The sequence below is a fragment of the Phoxinus phoxinus genome, assembly GCF_949152265.1.
Source record: "Phoxinus phoxinus genome assembly, chromosome: 21".
Classification (NCBI taxonomy): Eukaryota; Metazoa; Chordata; class Actinopteri; order Cypriniformes; family Leuciscidae; genus Phoxinus; species Phoxinus phoxinus.
Genome location: NC_136896.1, coordinates 16,117,674 through 16,136,701, shown reverse-complemented (window position 1 = coordinate 16,136,701; position 19,028 = coordinate 16,117,674). Strand labels below are relative to the sequence as shown.

At 38.0% G+C, this 19,028-nt stretch overlaps 3 protein-coding genes and 1 long non-coding RNA gene across 6 annotated transcripts; 1 reads left to right on the top strand and 3 right to left on the bottom strand.

Annotated features, from left to right (window-relative positions):
- Positions 1-1,085: 1,085 nt before the first annotated feature.
- Positions 1,086-4,724, bottom strand: cbx7b (chromobox homolog 7b). 2 transcript variants are annotated; one of them, XM_079595897.1, is made up of 7 exons: positions 4,619-4,724; positions 4,427-4,511; positions 3,721-3,764; positions 3,461-3,526; positions 3,303-3,369; positions 2,916-3,210; positions 1,086-1,422 (listed from the first exon to the last, which is right to left on the bottom strand). In XM_079595897.1, exons 2-7 carry the CDS (start codon positions 4,493-4,495, stop codon positions 1,223-1,225), a joined length of 741 nt encoding a protein of 246 aa, XP_079452023.1. In that variant the 5' UTR covers positions 4,496-4,511; positions 4,619-4,724; the 3' UTR covers positions 1,086-1,222. The 2 variants fall into 2 exon arrangements, with proteins under 2 accessions (XP_079452023.1, XP_079452022.1); XM_079595896.1 differs by lacking the exons at positions 4,427-4,511; positions 4,619-4,724 and adding an exon at positions 4,205-4,323.
- On the top strand, positions 4,355-6,821 carry LOC306989853. The gene is made up of 3 exons (XR_013795749.1): positions 4,355-4,497; positions 4,689-4,802; positions 5,499-6,821. It is a non-coding gene; the product is annotated as an uncharacterized lncRNA (long non-coding RNA).
- A 514-nt stretch (positions 6,822-7,335) lies between these two features.
- josd1 (Josephin domain containing 1) lies at positions 7,336-12,047 on the bottom strand. The gene is made up of 5 exons (XM_079595898.1): positions 11,777-12,047; positions 10,671-11,345; positions 10,453-10,581; positions 9,109-9,303; positions 7,336-9,031 (listed from the first exon to the last, which is right to left on the bottom strand). Exons 2-5 carry the CDS (start codon positions 10,952-10,954, stop codon positions 8,932-8,934), a joined length of 708 nt encoding a protein of 235 aa, XP_079452024.1. The 5' UTR covers positions 10,955-11,345; positions 11,777-12,047; the 3' UTR covers positions 7,336-8,931.
- Positions 12,048-12,864: 817 nt separating this feature from the next.
- Positions 12,865-18,407, bottom strand: xrcc6 (X-ray repair complementing defective repair in Chinese hamster cells 6). Of its 2 annotated transcripts, none has more exons than XM_079594844.1 (12): positions 18,063-18,407; positions 17,826-17,938; positions 17,575-17,716; positions 17,250-17,501; positions 16,979-17,165; positions 15,706-15,892; positions 15,398-15,566; positions 15,111-15,272; positions 14,695-14,824; positions 14,511-14,611; positions 14,307-14,423; positions 12,865-13,296 (listed from the first exon to the last, which is right to left on the bottom strand). In XM_079594844.1, the coding sequence occupies exons 1-12, from the start codon at positions 18,130-18,132 to the stop codon at positions 13,097-13,099; spliced, it is 1,830 nt and encodes a 609-aa protein (XP_079450970.1). In that variant the 5' UTR covers positions 18,133-18,407; the 3' UTR covers positions 12,865-13,096. The 2 variants fall into 2 exon arrangements, with proteins under 2 accessions (XP_079450970.1, XP_079450969.1); XM_079594843.1 differs by having other exon boundaries at positions 15,111-15,268; positions 15,394-15,566; positions 18,063-18,299.
- Between the last annotated feature and the right edge of the window lie 621 nt (positions 18,408-19,028).

Below are 19,028 nucleotides of genomic sequence, written 5' to 3'. Positions count from 1 at the left end.
CATCTTGGACTAAAATAACACCAAAGATTAACAGCAGTCAAGTTTAATCTAACATTGTAGACTACTGTGCAAGATGGTGCAGAGTCATACTTGGCAAGAATATACACAAGAGGACCAAGGAACATGTCAAAAATTTCACAAATACTGATAGATTTGAGATATTAGCAAGCAATAGTGTTGGGAAAAAAATGCAACTTTATTTCATACACGCACACACTAAAAGTAGAACATTGTGCAATGACAAATAAAACTTTTTCACACCGCAATATTGTTACTAAGTTTTAAAGATGGCACACAGTGTTGAAATGCTTTTCAGAAGTTTTTTCTTCTTCACATTTTATGTAGGTTATTGGGGAGACCACTCATTTTAATTAAAAATGTTTTATTTTATTTACGGCATACGAGATGTGCAATTTAAAGGGATAGTTCACCCAAAAATGAAAATTCTGTCATCATTTACTCACCCTCAAGTTGTTTCAAACCTATATGAGTTTCTTTCTTCTGTTGAACACAAAAGAAGATATTTTGAAGAATGTTGGTGACCAGACAGTTGATGGACCCCATTGACTTCCATAGTATCTTTTTTCCTACTATGGAAGTCAATGGGGTCCATCAACTGTCTGGTCACCAACATTCTTCAAAATATCTTCTTTTGTGTTCAACAGAAGAAAGAAACTCATACAGGTTTGAAACAACTTGAGGGTGAGTAAATGATGACAGAATTTTCATTTTTGGGTGAACTATCCCTTTAAGGTCAAGATTAGAATAATATACATATGTAACATATATCTAATGTGTATATGTTTGGACATATTTGTGATAGATTGTTTTTTCAGAATATTTCGTTGTGCAAATTACTCTGTACCATTATCATTTTATGCAACCAGACTAAATTAAGCTTATCTCGGCTAGTTGAATCTGTAAACTACAAAACATGGCATAATCAGTATCAGAGAAACTAGCTTGATTTGTTTCATGGCCAATACAACTTCAAAATATCATAATACTATCAGGATTGTAATTCATTTAATCATTGTCACTGTGATTGATTGCAATCACAATCCTGAAATGTTTAAACTTGATTAGAACTAATAGTGCAAATAAATGTAGTCTGTAACAGTGGTGGAAGTTGTGCAAGCGCAAAAAAATAACAATAAAAAAACGGATGTACCGATTCCCTTTCCCCCTCTGATGGCTCACACCATCCTCAGTCTCTGTAATGTCAGATCTCCAGCTCCCAGCTCCTGAAGAACCCCCTTGCTACCAAAGCCTCTCTAAAAGTCACAGTCAGTGAGTTGATGGTGATATCTGTCACAGTTACCTCCTCTGGGACCATAACTGGACTCCAGTCCTCAGATAAAGGAGATATTGTCAGTGCCTCTGATTCAGTGGTTGGACTCCAGGCTCCCCTCCTGACATGCTCTGAAACAGAGTAGAATATGTACATATTTACACGCGATATAAGTGTTAAAGAATCACTATTGAGAACAATCGAGCATTGTAAGAGATACTGTTTTCGGTAATCTTTTAAACCTCTGAGTGGCTGTTTAGCTACCATCTAGACTCTAGAGTATGAATTTTAAAAGGTTATTTTGTCATCCAGCATCACGATTGCCTCTTCCCTCTGCTATGTAAGGAAAGCTGTGACAGTTGAGTGCATGAAGTGTCTTACATTCCACACTTCATTTTTCAGCTAATAAAGTATTTTTTACTTTAACTTAAATTAAGCTAATTTGCACACTACACGTCGTTTTTAGCAAGTCTGTAAATGAATACCCATAATTAATTTACCCATTTTCAGTGTCCAAATTGAACAGAGTAAAAAGTCTTTGCATTGACTTGCACTTGTACTTTTAATAATAAATATACAAATAATAATAATAATGATGCTGATAATGATAAAAAAATATACTTTTATATTATTATTATTAGTGGTAGTAGTAGTATCCCTATGACAGTAATATATTACTATTGTAATACAACTGTACTGTAAAATAAATGTAAATTGTATTATTTTACTTTACAATAGGAAAAATTACAATACTTTCATTTCATTTGCAAGAGTTAAATCCTGTTATTTGGCGAAAACCAGCAGTTTCAATGAAAACAAATGTGTCAAACGTAACAAATCTGGTGAAATACTGTAATTTTCTGACCGACTGTCCTCCTCACAAATGGTGGAAATTATGCAAATGTGAAAATAATGCGCAAGTAGTGCCCACTGTTCCTAATTCCTAATTCTACATTCACTGTGTACTGAGCCGTTCTGATAAGCTCAAACACAGCGTGACCAATATGCGCGCTTCGCTTAGAAACACGCAGCGCAAAATCCTATATTTATTAATTAAACCGCCACCTTTTACTATTTGATAAGTAAAATATATATAGTTGCATGATGCCCCTGCTTACTAGTTTATGGATCTGTTCAAAAAGAAGTTTACTTGATGTTCTGAAATGAAAGCTCTAGCGTAAGTTCTCAATTGTTACGTCACTTATTACCTTCTCGTCTATCCAATCGTGTTCTATTACTTGTAGTATAAAAGATAGGTACTTACACATGTCTGAGTTCACAGATGCTGATGCCTACATTCCCCTCCATCCTCCCCACCACCACCACCACCAGGATAGTCCCTGCCCATACCTCCCAGGGGGTCGGCTGCGCCCCTGCCTTCGTCTTCAGGCAGGAAATGCAGATTCCGTACCCTCGGATTATGAGCTACGGACGAGGCCTACGCCAAAGAACTTTATATCATAATACTTGCTTGCTGCGCTGTTAATAAATGCATACTTGTTACGTTATTTTGCCTCCCCAGTCTTTCTGGTAGAACTAATGTTTGGACAGTTTTTTCTATAAGGCTGACAAAGAACACTGCAGTCTTGCCTATGTGTGCCCTTTGGCCAACTAGCATACTTACTGTTTAAAGTATTGCTGCCAGTTTTAGTTCCTTCTGGTCTTGAGTCCGCCTCCTCTTCCTCCTCCATAACCCCCTCATCATCATCATCTTCTTCATCCCCTCTATCCCATTCTTCCTCAGAAGTCTCTCTGGATGTTTTCTTCTTTTTCTTGTGGTGGGCTAATTGTCGATATATACAAGTCCCTGAGGACTGGAACCTTGGGTCAAGCGACCGGGTCAACGAGAGCGGCAGATGCACTGAAGATTTCTCTGTATCTTTGTGTGTGCTGCGTAGATCCATTGCGTAAATGTTCCTCTTTGAGAGAGCAATATGTGGATAGACATGCCTTTAATGACAGTTAAGCAGGGAAACAGTCACAGAAATGAAGATGTTTTACGGGTCATTACCTGCACGAGGAGTCTTTTCGGTTTTGGCCCTCTTTTACGCCACCCCACTGTTCTGTCTTTCTGTTCTCTGTGTGTAATTTAAAAAATGCAGTGTGAGAAAATTCAGATACTAGCGGTCAAAGAATGAACAAGGATTTTTCATTTTTATAATTGCTCACTTTTCCTCATATGCTAAAACCAGTCGAGGGTCTAGGATGTGCTCCTCTGGCTCCCATGTGCTGTACCTTTGAAATTATAAAAACATTAAAAAAGGTCACATAGGTCACATGCTAGAGAAATGATTGCAAAAACTAAATAAATAAAAAGCATGCAAAAACATAATTTAAGACATCTAGAAATAAAGCTCATTCTGTCATTTTCCTTTTTATTTAAAAGGGGCTAATAATAAAAATAAATAAATAAATAAATAAATACTTACTTTGGAGGCCAGCCCTTCCACTTCAATAAATACTCCACATGACCCTTAAACATAAATACATATAAATCAATGCTTAATTAATATTTTAATTATATTAAAATATATGATGATATTATATCATCAGTTAACATTAATAAAATGTTTCTGTACACATTTCCAATGCTTGTTTTTGTTTTTTTGTCTCGAACGTGCGATTACGTAATTATACGCTTGCGTCATAAAGAATTATGAAGGAACAACCCATAAACTTACAGCTCCTCCTTTTTATTTTAATACAGTCCTGACATTTTACATATGAGGATAAAAGTAACGGTCATTAAACGCGCGTCATTTTAAGCTTAATGCATATTTTAATATAAGTTGAAGTAATTGAGAGCTACCTGCTCGCACCATAACCTCACATGGTGTTTTAAGATCAAATAAATCTCATATTCTGTATAAAAATTGCCAAAATTTACAATAAACATTAGTTATTAGATCCCACCGGAAAATAAAACTGCGTATCTCCATGCCTACGAATAGGATCACCACCCAATTCCAAAGGCGTGCTGTGCGACATGCGTCATCGTCGAAGTTATTAGACTACACTACACACACACTTCCACGTTGTTGTAAGGAGACGTGTGTGAGTCCTCCCCTTTAACATGTTGTATGTGTGCAGCGGGCACGGATTTAACTGTCATAGCTGCACGCGCATGTCACTTACCTTTCTAAGTCTTTTCTTTGTGATTGATTCCACAGCGAACACTTGCTCGCCGATTGCCGACAGTTCCATTGGTAAAGTTATTCCTCTAAAAAAATAATGAAATAGCTGTCAATGTATCTTTGTATTGTTCCTTCTTGTCGTTACAATAAATGTGATGTGCAAATCCCATGCACAGTTATAATGGCTGCACACGTTCCCTCTCTTCCGCTGCCTTGTTTACAATTCAGTATTTTATTCTTTGCACTGCTCCATTTCCTTGTAGCCTACTAGATGAGTACAGTGACTTTTTAAATCTGCGACACATCTGCAGCGAGCAGCGCGCCCCCGTGCGCCACACAGCGGATTGATTTGAGCCACTGTTGGTTGGATAATAAAGGTACCACATTAGTTTTGTTTCACTCAGGATTTTTGTGATTTATTTTGCTTTTCAGATTCAAATGATGAAATAGAGAAAAGAAAGACATTCATGTGTATTAAAAGCATTGTTATCCATGGGCCTCCTATCCAAAGATGTAGGCCTGTTTCTGAAAAACAATATTTCTTATGCTTTTGTATTTATTTGATCATAAACAATATAGTGAAATATTATTACAATTTAAAATCACTATTTTAATATATTTTTAAAAAGTCATTTATTCCTGTGATGACAACGCTGAATTTTCCAGTCCCAGTGTCACACGATCCTTCAGAAATAATTATAATGCGGTTACACTTTATTTTTAACGTGTCCCAGTTGCAGTGTAATTATACATTTAAGTACTAGGTAATATTAATTAACTAGTACATGTACTATATGGTTAGGTTAGGATTAAGGTTTGGTTTAGAGCTAGTTACATGTAATTATGCCTAATTTATAGTTATTACTTTTGTAAATACATCATGTAACGTGTAACGAAGGACACATTGTTGCTCAAGAAACATTTCTCATCATTATCAATGTTGAAAACAGCTGTGCTGCTAAATATTTTTGTGGAAACCATGATATAGAGGGGTTGGACACTGAATATAATGCGCTGCCTGGTGGCCACTGGCCAGTCTTTGCTAATTCAACCTTCCCACTCTGCTTTTATAGATGGAATGTAAAATCAGTAGAGCATAGCACAGGACATAAAATACTGCAATCCACACGACATAATGGGAGACATATCAGAGTTCAAAAGAGGACAAATTGTTGTTGCGTGTCTCGCCGGCTCATCTGTGACCAGGACAGCAAGTCATTGTGGTGTATCGAGAGCTATGATATCCAGGGTAATGTCGGCATACCACCACAAAGGACGAACCACATCCCACAGGAGTAACTGTCGACGCAAGAGGAAGCTGTCTGAAAGGGATGTCTGGGTGGGTACTAACCCAGACTGTATCCAGAAAACAGAAAACCACAGCTGCCCAACTCACTTAAGATCTAAATGCGCACCTCGACTCCTGTTTCCACCAAAACGGTTTGTCAGGAGTCAATATTCATGGCCAGGCTGTTATTGCCAAACCTTTGGTCACTCGTGCCAATGCCAAATGATGATTTCAGTCGTGCCAGCAGAGGAAATCTTGGGCTGTAGACAATGTAAAACATATATTGTTCTCAGACGAGTCCACCTTCACTGTCTACATACGTGGGAGTTACAGTGTGGAGAATCCCCAAACAGGCTTAACACCCTTAACACAAAGATCCTTTTCCTATTTAGCACCAAAACTTTGGAACAGTCTTCCTAACATTGTCCGGGAAGCAGACACACTCTGTCAGTTCAAATCTAGACTAAAAACACATCTCTTCGGCCTAGCATACACATAACACATTATAGACTTGTATAATTCAATGTTAGGCTGCATAGTTTAGAACAGCCGGGACCGGGAACACTTCCCGTAAATCCTGATGTACTTGGTACATCATAAGAAGGATGGCATCTACGCTAATATTAGTCTCTCTGTCTATCCCGAGGTTTACCGCTGTCCACCGGAACCAGGCCGTATCCAGATCTGATGAAGGACCAGCGCCAGGACACGACGACGACGTCGCTGACCTGAAGTGTCAACCAGTCTCTCCTCCTCTCCACTCCGACTTCAACCAACCGGAACTGGACAAATACTCTGATTCATTCTGAACTTCATACACTGTTCACTCATTGGCCAGAGGAGAACTGGCCCCCGACTGAGCCTGGGTTCTCCCAAGGTTTTTTTCTCCATTCTGTCACCTGATGGAGTTTTGGTTCCTTGCCGCTGTTGCCTTGCCTTCTGGCTTGCTTAGTTGGGGACATTTAATATTCAACAATATTATAGATCTGCCTTAAAGGTGGACGATGATGAAATTGTTTTTTGTATTATTTTCATGTTATCACTGTGAAGCTGCTTTGATACAATCTGTATTGTATAAAGCGCTATATAAATAAAGGTGACTTGACTTAGCACCCGGACTGTTGCTGCCCAGAGTAAAGTATGGGGCTGGATCAGTGATAGTTTGGGCTGCAATATCATGGCATTCCCTAGTGTGCTTAAGGGCACATCACTGCCAAGTACTACCAAACCATTCTGAAGGACCATGTGCGCCCAATGGTTCAAACATTGTAACCTGAAGGTGGGGTCGTGTATTAGCATGATAATGCACAAATACACACAGCAAGACTGGTATCAGAATGGTTTGATGAACATGAACATCTCCCATAGCCTGCACAGTCACCAGATCTGGATATTATTGAGCCACTTTGGGGTGTTTTAGAGGAGCGAGTCAGGAATCGTTTTCCTCCACCAGCGTCACATAATGACCTGGCACTGTTCTGGAAGGGCTCAAAATCCCTCTGGCCAATGTGAAGGACTTGTATCTGCCATTTCCAAGATGAATTGATGTTGTGTTGGCTGCAAAAGGAGGTCCTATACCATACTAATACATTTTTGTGGTCTAAAACCAGGTGTTTCAGTATCATTGTCCAACCCCTATATTTTGTCAGGATTCATGGTTGAACAACGTTCAAATGAACAGCATTTATTTGAAACAGAAAACTTTCAACTCTAAAGTGTCTTTACTGTTACTTTTGATCAATTTAATAGTGCTTCCTTTCTTTCAAAAGAAAAAAGATAAGACCACAAACTTTTTAACAGTAGTGTAGATGATGTGGAAAAGATAGATAAAGCAGCACTACATTGTATACATACAAAGACATTTTTAATGATGTCACAGCACATTTTACATCATACATAAAGTGCCATCATAAGCATTTTATTTGAATGGAAAACAATGGCATGAGCACATGTTGTCCCCATCTCCCTGAAAAAGGGACGTGGGGATTTAGATTGTCATGGCAAAAGAATCTATTCGTCTCTACAGTATTACAAAGCACCCTGTGTATGGACATGTGGAATGTTCCTTTTAAGTTGTAGTATCTGATTTGAGTGTCTATAATCTTTTTGAAGTGCTTTACACAATGTGTTGGCTTTTAATAGGTGAAACGGAATAGAGTTAGATCTGAAGATAACCTGAGATGTATTAAACTTCCCTTTGTGTAATCTGCTCCCTCTGTAAACAGTTTAAGGCCATGTTAATCCAATATCAATCAAAAATGAATTAACTTCAAAGATTTTAGAGACCTCAGCCTTTCTAACTATAAGCATTTTCTATGTAAAAGTACATACAACTTGAATTTTTGGCAGCTGACCTTTTTTTTTTTTTTTTTTTACTACCAACATTCACCTGTTCTATTTTCCTACATGTAGTCTAGGATTCAACAAGTCTAACCTTAACTGTTTAACAAGAAAGAGTGTTGAGAGCAACCATTTAAGGTACGAGATTAACAAGTGACCGTTTTGGTAATTTATGTTATAGGAAACTAACACAAAACATCCAATTACTGTGGTGCCATGCTGTACTGTGATACACAGGAAACATCTCATCTGTCACAATGCCATTAAATATGTAGGGAACGGTTAAGCAGGGGCTACGGGTGTTCCTTCTCTAAATCTTCAAGTACATGCACTAAATAAGTACATATGCACCCCTGTTCAAAAAATCCAGTTGGTTGAACAAATTTCTTTTTACGGTGACCTGCAATGTGTGGCGGACAGTTCAAACGATCACATGGATGCATGGGAAATCACATGGAAAGAGTGAGGATGACAGGTGATGCACAAGGAGAACACATCACTAAGAATTCCATAACTTCTCACTTTCAAGTCAGAAAACAGTACAAAGTAAAAGAAATAATCAACATATTAAAAAATGCATCAGAATCCCAAATACCAAAACAAAATTATCTGCGTAGTGTTTAGTTGTCTTGTAATATCCCTATGTGTGTTCTTTGCTGCTCCAGTCTCAATGGCAAGAGTTCAGTGGTGTGTGTGTGTGTAAACAAAGTCTGAGCAGTGTGCTTTCATGACTGGTTGAGTGCAACTCCATTTGCTGCTCTTTAAATGGGTCCCTGATTGAACCTCATATTTCCCTCCTGAGCGTGAACTTGAGAAACCTCCAAAAACAAAACAAAAACATAAAACAAAAACAAAAAAAAAACAATCCAAAACATTCATCAGTTATCAGACCTCCACGTCTGATGGACTTCCACCTCCTCTGGCACGACCAATAGGAGTTCACAGTTCTTCCCTCGAAGCTGGTGACGCAAGAACTTCCTGCGAAACGATCAGAATGACAGCTAGAGATAAAACAGACCTTCGCGTTAAAACAGGCCGCTACATTTCACACCTACCTCAATTCATCGGCTGTTCCGATAGCATGAGGACTGCGCAGTTTGGAGTCCAAGTTATAGTAAACTCCTCCCACTTCTCGAACTCCAATCCAGTGCTGCCGTTTGAGGGGCAGTCGCAACGGCCCCCAGCGCAGATTGGATGGCACATTCAAGATGAAACCAGTGACGTTCGGCAGTGCAATGCTGCCAACGTCCCTGTGGGACAACAAATACATAGGACATAAAAAATAAAATCACATTAAAGGCAAAATTCAGCCAAAAATTTAAATTCTGTCAACACTTACTCACTCTCATGCTGTTGCAGACCTGTATGAATTTCTTTCTTCTGCTGAACACAAAATAAGATATTTTCAAGAATACGGTTAACCGAACAGTTGATAGGCTCCATTGACTTCCATAGTATTTTTTAATATAGCCCATCAACTGTTTGGTTACTGACATCCTTCTTTTGTGTTCAGCAGGAAAAATTAATTTTTAAACAACTTGAAGGTGAATAAATAATAACAGATTTTTTTTATTTTTGGGTGAATGTCCCTTTAATGGCCCACATATTCATTTATTAAACAAAAAGAGATTAAAAATGCAATTCATACTGTACATACAATAACTCAAATACACCTCTTCTATAATACACCTTTTCTAGCTTCTGGGGCATACAATTAAAGGGACAGTTCACTCAGAAATTAAGATTCTGTCACTATTTACTCACCCTCGCCAAACTTATATGACTCTTTCTTCTGTAGATCATGAAAGAACATACTTGGAAGATATTTGGTTCCCATTGACTTCTATTGTATGGACATTTACAATATAAGTCAATATGAACCAAAAAAATCATCAGGGTGAGTAAACTATGACAGAATATTATTATTTTTTAGGGTTATTATACTGTTATTTCTGTGTTCATAAAAATAGTTATACAACAGTCTTGGTATCATAATGGGAAAAAAAAGTCAAAGTAAAAAAAATTCATGAGAAGTTTTTAAAAGATTTTGCCTTTCTTTTTGTCTTCTTTAACAGAAGTCCTTCACTGCTTTTTTGTATGAAGTCTTTTTGGTCTGTCTAATCATGTCATGTGTTACACAAGAAGGAGATTATATCATAGAGAGGAACCTGATAGATACTCATGACTTTGTGTAAAGGTCAATAAGTCTCTTAAAATATCAAATATTAGAAGGTTACATACTTCAGGACAGGGAAAAAATATAATGTGTTGCAACTTTTCTTAAATTATTTGAAATGCTTTCAAAACCAACAGGAATTCAGGGACCACATTTCTTGGCACATGTGATTCAAACTAGATTTGTGAAATGTTTAAAAAACTACAACAGTATAATAAAATACCTTCTCTTGTCCCACCAAACAGCCTCAAACCCCCGAGTCTGCAAAGCAGCCATGATGACATTCACATCATAGTTCCCATTACCCAGCATGTTTTTCTTGTGGGGTGTGACCAAAGTGCTAGGGGAGAGCCTGAAAAAGAAAGAGGAAGCAGAAGTGTGAAAAAAAAAAATTCCCAAAATGAGATAACTTCAGATATAACAATACATCTTAGCACTGACCTCTGGTAGATGTCCTGAAGTGCATCACGGCTGAATGCTGCTCCGTCCTGGAAGACATTGTTTAGGGCATGCAGAGCGCACAGCTCTCGATGCTGCTTTTCGTGATAAATGGCGGGAGGTTGTGACGAGGCGGGGGGCGTTCCAGCATTCGGTCTATCCTCTAGCTCAGACCCACGTCCACCAACGGCTTCTCCTTTCTGCTTGCTGACTTTCCATGGCATACAACCCAGCTCTTGAAAACCCCCGACCCCCCTCCCCTTACCAGAACATGGAGTACTCCCCATTCCTGCTGCTATGTCACCACTATCATCTCCACAGCAACCTCTCAGCTGCTTGGGATGAGTGGCAAGGGGAGGGGAGTTTGCTACTGGGATGAAAGGTGAGCCAGTGCACCTCGCAGTGAATCAGTGAAAACAAGAAAAGCACAAGCGGAAATCTTCTCAAAAGCAGACTCGGTTGTGTCCTCTTTCTGTATTCTTCATGTTGTTATTGCACAAAGACTTGCTGAGCACCATAGTAACCACTAGGGCAGATAAGTTCTTTCCATTTTGGCTGACACCGGGGTGGAAAAGACAGCTTGACTCGCACAGCTGACCAGGACTAAATGGGTCAGCAGTGCAGGATCCTGGCAACTGCCATAGAAGACCACTGTGAGAACTGCAGAGATAACCTTAGCTTTGGAGTAAGAAAGAAACACAACAAGAGACCGATTATAAATCAGATATAAATGAAACAAAAACCCAGCAAATGCTTCTGTACGGAGCATTAATTAGTGTTTAACCGAGTGACAGGTCTAAACAGGAACCCTTCTGACACCTCTAAAGCTACTGTGAGGTTATGCCCAGGATGACTGCATTGGGAATGGCTGTACAAAACTTCCTGCTTGCTGACAGGATGGGTGTATATGACTTATTAACGGACAGAAACGATATTCAACACTTCGTACGCAAGTTTAACAAGATATTTTAAGACATGCCCTTTTCCTCTTTGAGCTTCTCAACTACTACGTTCAGACCAATTTGACACTCTGGCTACGTGCTACTCGTGATAGCAACGGTTAAAACGACATCTTTCAAAGTGTCAGTATAATCATTCCCAGCACATACCTCTGTCTGCATACGATATGTTACAGTCTAGGTTGCTTTCATTCCTCAAACTTGGTGTTTTCGCGTCCACACCGTGAGTTGTTTATTCCTTTGTCTCTTGTACTTTTTCCTTGCAGCTCTCTGGCTCAAAGTGAGCATGCGCAAAACGTCATTGGCTTTCCGCTGGCTTGCGTCACGAGCAGGTTGCATCCCATGGGACTGTCAAACTGTCTCTTTTCAGTCTATGGTCAAACCATAGGGGTCAAACACGTATCGGTCGCCCACATGACCCATTAACAAGACTCCCTATACCTTTTTTTTTAAACATTAATTTTATTCTATTTCTAATATAAATAATTTTAGAATTGTTTGTGGAGTCTGTTCTTCTGGGTTGTATAAACAGCCGTCTAGGTCTGTGCCGTATTGGTTTAGCAAATCCAGACATCAACATTTAGATCTGCTGTGATTTCTAACATCTGTGGCAAATGAGAAGTCACCCTTCTGTTTGTTTTCGTTTCGTGCTAATGAGAAAACCAATGACAATGCCAGATGACTTCATTCCAGATGTTCTGGAAACCCACAAACTACTAAACGTTTTATTAATGGCATAATAAAATAATAAGTACCATATGTATATATATATATATATATATATACACACACACACACATATAAACATATATATATGTATATAATATAGTCTGAAGATGGAATCTGTATTTTTCTCCACATTGATTTTGAAGGAAAACCTGTGGAATTTATTTTAAAATAAGTTTAACTGAGCTGAGAGAGAATTAAACAAACTAGTTGCTGAAATCATAATTAAATTAGCTGAAATAATCAATAAACATACATTTGAGAAAGTGGATTTGTAAAACTGCATTAAGGACAGGAGCTCAATTTATCAGGCATAAATTCTATATTATACAGTACCAACCTCCTTAATATCAATGAACAATAATAATAATAAATGTTTTCATACATTCAAAAGTTGAACCAAAGTGTATTTTGAGGTGTTTAATTATTTGTTTTCCTTTAGTGTAATGTATTAAATAATGCCAATATGGCTTAATAAAGATTAAATAGCAAACAAAGTGAAATATGCTGTCAAAACTACAAAATTCAAGCTTTTATTGCATACGTTATGACAACAGTCAAAATGCTGAACGAAATTATGTGACATGCCCTAGATAGGCAAGACTGAGTCAAATTGACACTGACAGTCAGTAAAAATGTGCAGAAATACAAATCTTTCTGTATTTTTTTTTATGAACAAGTATGTAATCAAGGTGTCACGTTTCCCCCCTGCCCAATTATGGGCAAGGCCTTAAGAACACAAGCTTATTTAGAGAGCTGCATGGTCAGGGCATCTATAAGCTCCTGTTTCTTGGTTCCTGTTGTACGTATTCCAAACTGCTTGCATGCATCTTTTAGCACCGGAACTGTCAGTTTCCCCAAGGTGCCCTTTGCCACATGGTTTTTCATCTCCTCCTCAGATATCTCAATTTTTGGCTTCTTTTCAGCACCACCACCAGATTCAGCTGTGCATAAGGATGAGACAATTCAAGATTCTGTCAGTGTCATCCCTCAAAGTTTCTGAAAGTAGTGGCAACAGTAGTAAAACGAAAAATGTAGTAAAAATATTTTGGATACTGCCAGTCTCAGGAACTTAGTATACAGAAGTAATACACTAATTTCCAATGCATAATTAACTATACTGCTCTGTCTTTGCACCTGCAGTATTCCATAGTGTTATTATTCATTAGGCATGTTATCAGAAGGACAAAAAAAGGGAAATAATTTTCTCCCATTTATTATGACTATATAATAACAAATTAAACCAATAAAATATATTATTGTTGTAATAATAATGTAAAATAAAAAAGTTTTTCATAATTTTTTTATAATCATATTTTTTTTATTTTACAGAATATTTATATATTTTTACTAATATTTATTGCTGTCTTGCTTCCTTTCAAACGTTAAACTATAGAACTTTAAGAGACCTTAAAACTTATATTTTTAAAACTTAAACTTTTATATTTTATTGATAACAAATGAAGAGGGTTAGGACGTGTTGCAATTTAAAATGCATGTACTGAGTGACCAGAGATGGAGTTTGCTGTGAAATGAGCTGCTCTGAGACACTGAAAACACCAGCTCATGAGCTGCTCGCGCTTAAATGGACACAGTGCCGCGCTTCAGTGGTCAGTCATCGGCCAGCTGGGCACACGCCAACACCGATTTGTTAATTGTTGACCTTGGCTGAGATTACGAGTATGTTCTGATTCCGCACACAGCTGCTCAATGGCGGTGCAGACAGTGCTGTCGGAAGCTAAACTACGGTATATATGCAAGAAATAAATGTATTTAAAAACAATTTTACAAATTGTACAAAAAACAATTTTCATTCAATGGGATTTACGCAATTCACGCGGGTCATACCTTTCAGGTTGAAAAATACAAAAATCTGTATAATTGTGAAAAAATAAAAAATAAATACATTCCTCATTCATGCTTTACATAAATATAAAACCATCTGAAATCTCACCAGTTTTGCGTTTAGCTGCAGGCTTTCCCTCTGGGTTATAATCAGAAGGATAGACTAAATCTTTAAACTCTTGAACCAGCGGGCCAAGACGATCATCTATCATTTTTACCTTGGGCACTGAGGGAGCATAAAAAGTATGAGAACATAGTATGATAAAAAAAGATAAAAGTGATCCATTTAAAACAATCAGAACACAAGAAATACTTGTCAAATCCTCAATGGCCTCAGGTGCAAGCATATCAAGAGCCAAAGCCTCCAGATTCCTGTAGTGCTGTTGCAGCATTGGGTTTTCAAATGCATCACTCCTGTAAATACAGACGACGAGTCAGCTAAAACTCCATGACTGAAAAATGCAATTACAGCATGCACGACTTAGAAAACCACAAACCTGTATTTAAAGCGGAGCTTATGCACAATCTCTTTCATCTTATCCACCTGCTCATCAGAGGCTGTGGGACCCTCGTGAACATCCAAAGTGCGAATGTCATCAGCAAAGGGAAGTAATATCACATGGAAGCCTAAAATATAAAATCCCACAATTTGATATCACTTAGCCATACAGTTGAATGTACCATTTCAGTGTAAATCAGGGATGGCCAACTTCGATCCTGGAGGGCCACTGTCCTGCAGAGATTAGCTCCAACCCTAAACAAACACACCTGAACAAGCTAATCAATGTCTTCAGGATTACTAGAAAGTTACAGGCGGGTATGTTTTTATCAGGCCCCCCAGGACCGAAGCTGCCCATCCCTGGTGTAAATGAACATATCTGACAGTCTTGAGTCTTGACTGCAGTTACAGTACCTGGAGGTGTTGCCTGGGTTTGACTCTGATCCAGTTCTTCTCTCTGGGGAACTAGTGCTACAAACCGAGGTGGCGTGTTACGACGAGGGATGTATCTGCACAATGCAAATACATTTTTTTCACTGCACTTCAAAAGCAGAGCTGTAAACATACAGGAGCTTCCTATAACAAACAAAAGAAAAATAAGGAACGGCACATCAACTTTCCAGAATATGACAATAAACTGTTAAGAAAATATATGGGTTAAACTGAAAGAGATGCTTAGGCATCAACAAATGAAGACCTGCCTGATATCTGCTCTTCCTCAGGGTAAATGAAGAGTGCGGGTCGTAAATGATGGTGCAGTTTGAGGCGGTCCATGGGCTTAAACCCCATCAGCACCAAACCTGGATCATCAAACTTCTTAATCTCATCCACCTCATCCTTTTCCATCACAATCTGTTTCTTCCCATAAACCTGCATAGTTAATATAGTATGATAAGAAAATATAGTAACTTAAGTAAAGGGTCACCTACAGCAAAAAAAAACTAAATTATAGTGTAGATTTGTTTTAGTACTGATTTAGATTCGGAGTGACATCTAGTGCGTACTGTACCTGTGCCCTCTTCATATCATTCGGCAAAAGTATGCCCCCATTATGGGTGTGAAAGTAGCGGGTTTTAGTGCGCACAGGTTCGTTGTTATCTCTGTAAAGTCTGACGGCAGGAGGTTTGGTGGCAGTCCTGGCCAACACATATAAACCGACTGCCAGATTGACACCTTCTCCGAGCGAGAATGTTAACCTAGAAAACAAAAATGTGTCTAAATCAAAGACATGCACTCTGGAGCCATTTTGTCCAAGAAACAATGTTGCATTTTTTTCCTACCATGAAATCAATGTTTTTTTTTCTGGAATAATACAATACAATGTTTATTATAAATGATTTATCAGTAAATTATTGAAAAAAATGTAATCATCACAGCAATTAGCAACTGACCACGATCCAATTAATTCTTAATGTACAAAATCAAATACGAATCATACATTTTTTTCTCGTTTGACAAGCCTTTTTATTTAGATATATGTCACAGTAGGGAACAATTTGCAATTCGAATTGCAATTTCCATTTCATTCCAAATATAGATTGATTTTTGACATGCCTGAAGCAAACTGCATTAAAATCCTTTCACAAACACTAACAACTACAGAAAAATATGAACTGCTATACACATTTTCCCCTGCATTGGCATGCAAAAGCTCCAGCATCCCCGCGACTAGGGGTGGGCGATATACCTGTAGATGCAATTTACTTTAATTTTATTAGCTGTGCAGCTACACAGTCACGAAAGCTTATCGTTTGAAATTTGAAACATTATTAATGCTAATAAATAAAAAAAGCTCTCACTGCTCTTAACTAAATCATTTTTGTAACTTTAATTTACACAGTAAAGACTATGTTTTGTTTTTTATACATGATTTCTTTATATATCTTACGTAGTATTATTTATTTTGCTTGAAGTTTTTCAGGTAGGTCTATTTCATTTGTGTCTTTGTTCTATTGTATTTTGTTTTTTTCTTTGCTCTTTCTTTGTCACGATTTACTTGTCTTCAGTAAGCTTGAGTTTTTTTAGGCTAGTATTAGTTTTTTTAATGATATTGATAATGATGATTAGAATTATGAAATTTTAAATGACATCAAAAATGTTGATATCATAAAAATCTTATTTAAAGGATAAATAACTGTTGTGTGATCTATATTGTTATCGTGAAATAAAATTACTAAAAATGTGATATAAGATTTTGGTCATATTGCCCACCCCTACCTGCGACCCTTCAAAAAACAAGTAGTTTGGAGAATGGATGGACATGGTGCAGTGCATTTATTTACCTGCTTTGAGCTCTTTTCTTCAACTCTTTAGCTCTGACCCTCTTCTGCAAGTCCTCGAGTTTCCTGGAGGGCTCAGTCTGGACGCCAAGCTCGCTTTCATCCTCTGGAGGGCTTACAATATCACAGAAGAACAAGGAAACATCGAACCCTCCAGGCTTTGTGAGGTGCATCAAGTCTATGACCACACCTGAGGAACAAACAGAACACAGGCTATACAATGTCCATCATTCGCCACTGAAACCGTGTAATTTTCCCCTTCTATTCGGCCTACCTGTCTCTTTAAGGTCAGCAGCTTTTGTACGAGCCTGTCTGTCTTTAGCACCGTCTCCTCCGTGAGGGTCATCTCTGCAAGTGAAGATCATGAGGCGCTTGTGCGACAGACGCAACTTGATGTCACTGTAAAGGTTGGAGCAGCACCATAGAGCCTCTCCAAGGGAAGTTTCCCCACTGCCTATGATCTTTCCAGCCAACTGAGCTCCTTTCTCACCCTCCAGTTTATCAATATCTTGTACACGCTGAGCTCCTGAGAAGGGAATCGTGAGAAAGAATCACCATCATATACGCAATCTGAAAAGCAATAAGAGTGAGAAACCCACCAGGGGAATCCAAGTCGTGGTAAACGTAGACGTGCTTGAAGGAGTTTCTGGGGTTCTTGCTCTGCTCAGTCCCATAGAACACCAAAGCGACCAGATCTTTGTCACTGCTTATGATCTTACTAGTGTACACACTGCGCACACACTAGATACAAGGGATAATAACGTCTATTAGAAATGCACAGAAATTAAACACAGGCAAATATAATGAAAATAAAAGATAATGAATAAAAGAACCTTGTTACTAGACTCACCTGCATAGTCATGTCAAAATTTGATGGCTCTCCATCCTCGCCCTTGATGAACATCTCTTTGGACGCATCGATCAAAAACACCAGGCTGTCACGGCCACTGACTTTGTAATCGCCTATTAATTCAAAAGTAATAAAGGATTTATGTGTAATCACATCTTAATTTCATACATGCAAGTTTAATGGAGGACAAAACGAGCAACGTATATAGATTCAATTAATGCAGTTAGCTTTGCTAACCTCCAGACTCTTCTTCGTCCTGCTCAACATCATCGTCTTCGTTTTGATAGAACTTTTCCCAATCCGCCATTACTCTTTGCTTTATCTAAGAACCACGTCAGTGTTATTTTTAAATAAAGTTGGGGGGAAAACAAAGCAGTTTTTCTTAAACTTGAATCAGGCACTTTTATCTTTTGAGCAAGAGAACTTTGTATCGACTTGCGCCCGCGCATGCATCCAGTGCGCCACAATTTGAGTGACACGTCCACTAGCGTATCAGAGACGACTATTGAATAGCAAGAACCAATGACAAGACAAGAGCGAAGTGATTGGTTCAGACATAGACATTCAGAGACTGGTTAATCCAAGCAAGAGGAAGTAAACAAACCGCTTTAGCAGTTTAACACATTCTGTTTACAGTGTTTATACGTGTTTACAGTCAAATACGTGTTTACCATTTGTAATGGTACTCTGAAGCAAGGATCTTTAAAAAATAATTAATAAAAAAAAAAAAATATATATATATATATATATATATATATATATATAAAATAGGAGGTCATACATTTTCTGGCTGTGAACGAATCGTTCTTTTCACCCGGATCTTTTCTATGAACGTATTGAGTCGGATCTAAAAAAAAAAAAAAGGTCTGAACCATATGGGTCTGAACAATTTGTTCACGAATCAGACTTCCCTTTCGAACTTGTCCGACTTGTATAACTGCAAAAACGGAACTGGAGCTGATTTAGAATAACAACCCTAATAAAACGTAATCGAAAATTGGCAATAAACAGCAATATGTGCCATATATGGTTTTACTCAAACGTTTTAGAGCATATTAATATCACGACAAAATGCCACTCTATGACGCAGAAATTTGCTTTATCGGCATTTTGAACCGGTTTAATTAAAAATAGATTAAAAAAAAAGAACCGGTTTAATTGAAAACAACTGTTCAAACGAACCGATTCGCAAAACTGACTAGT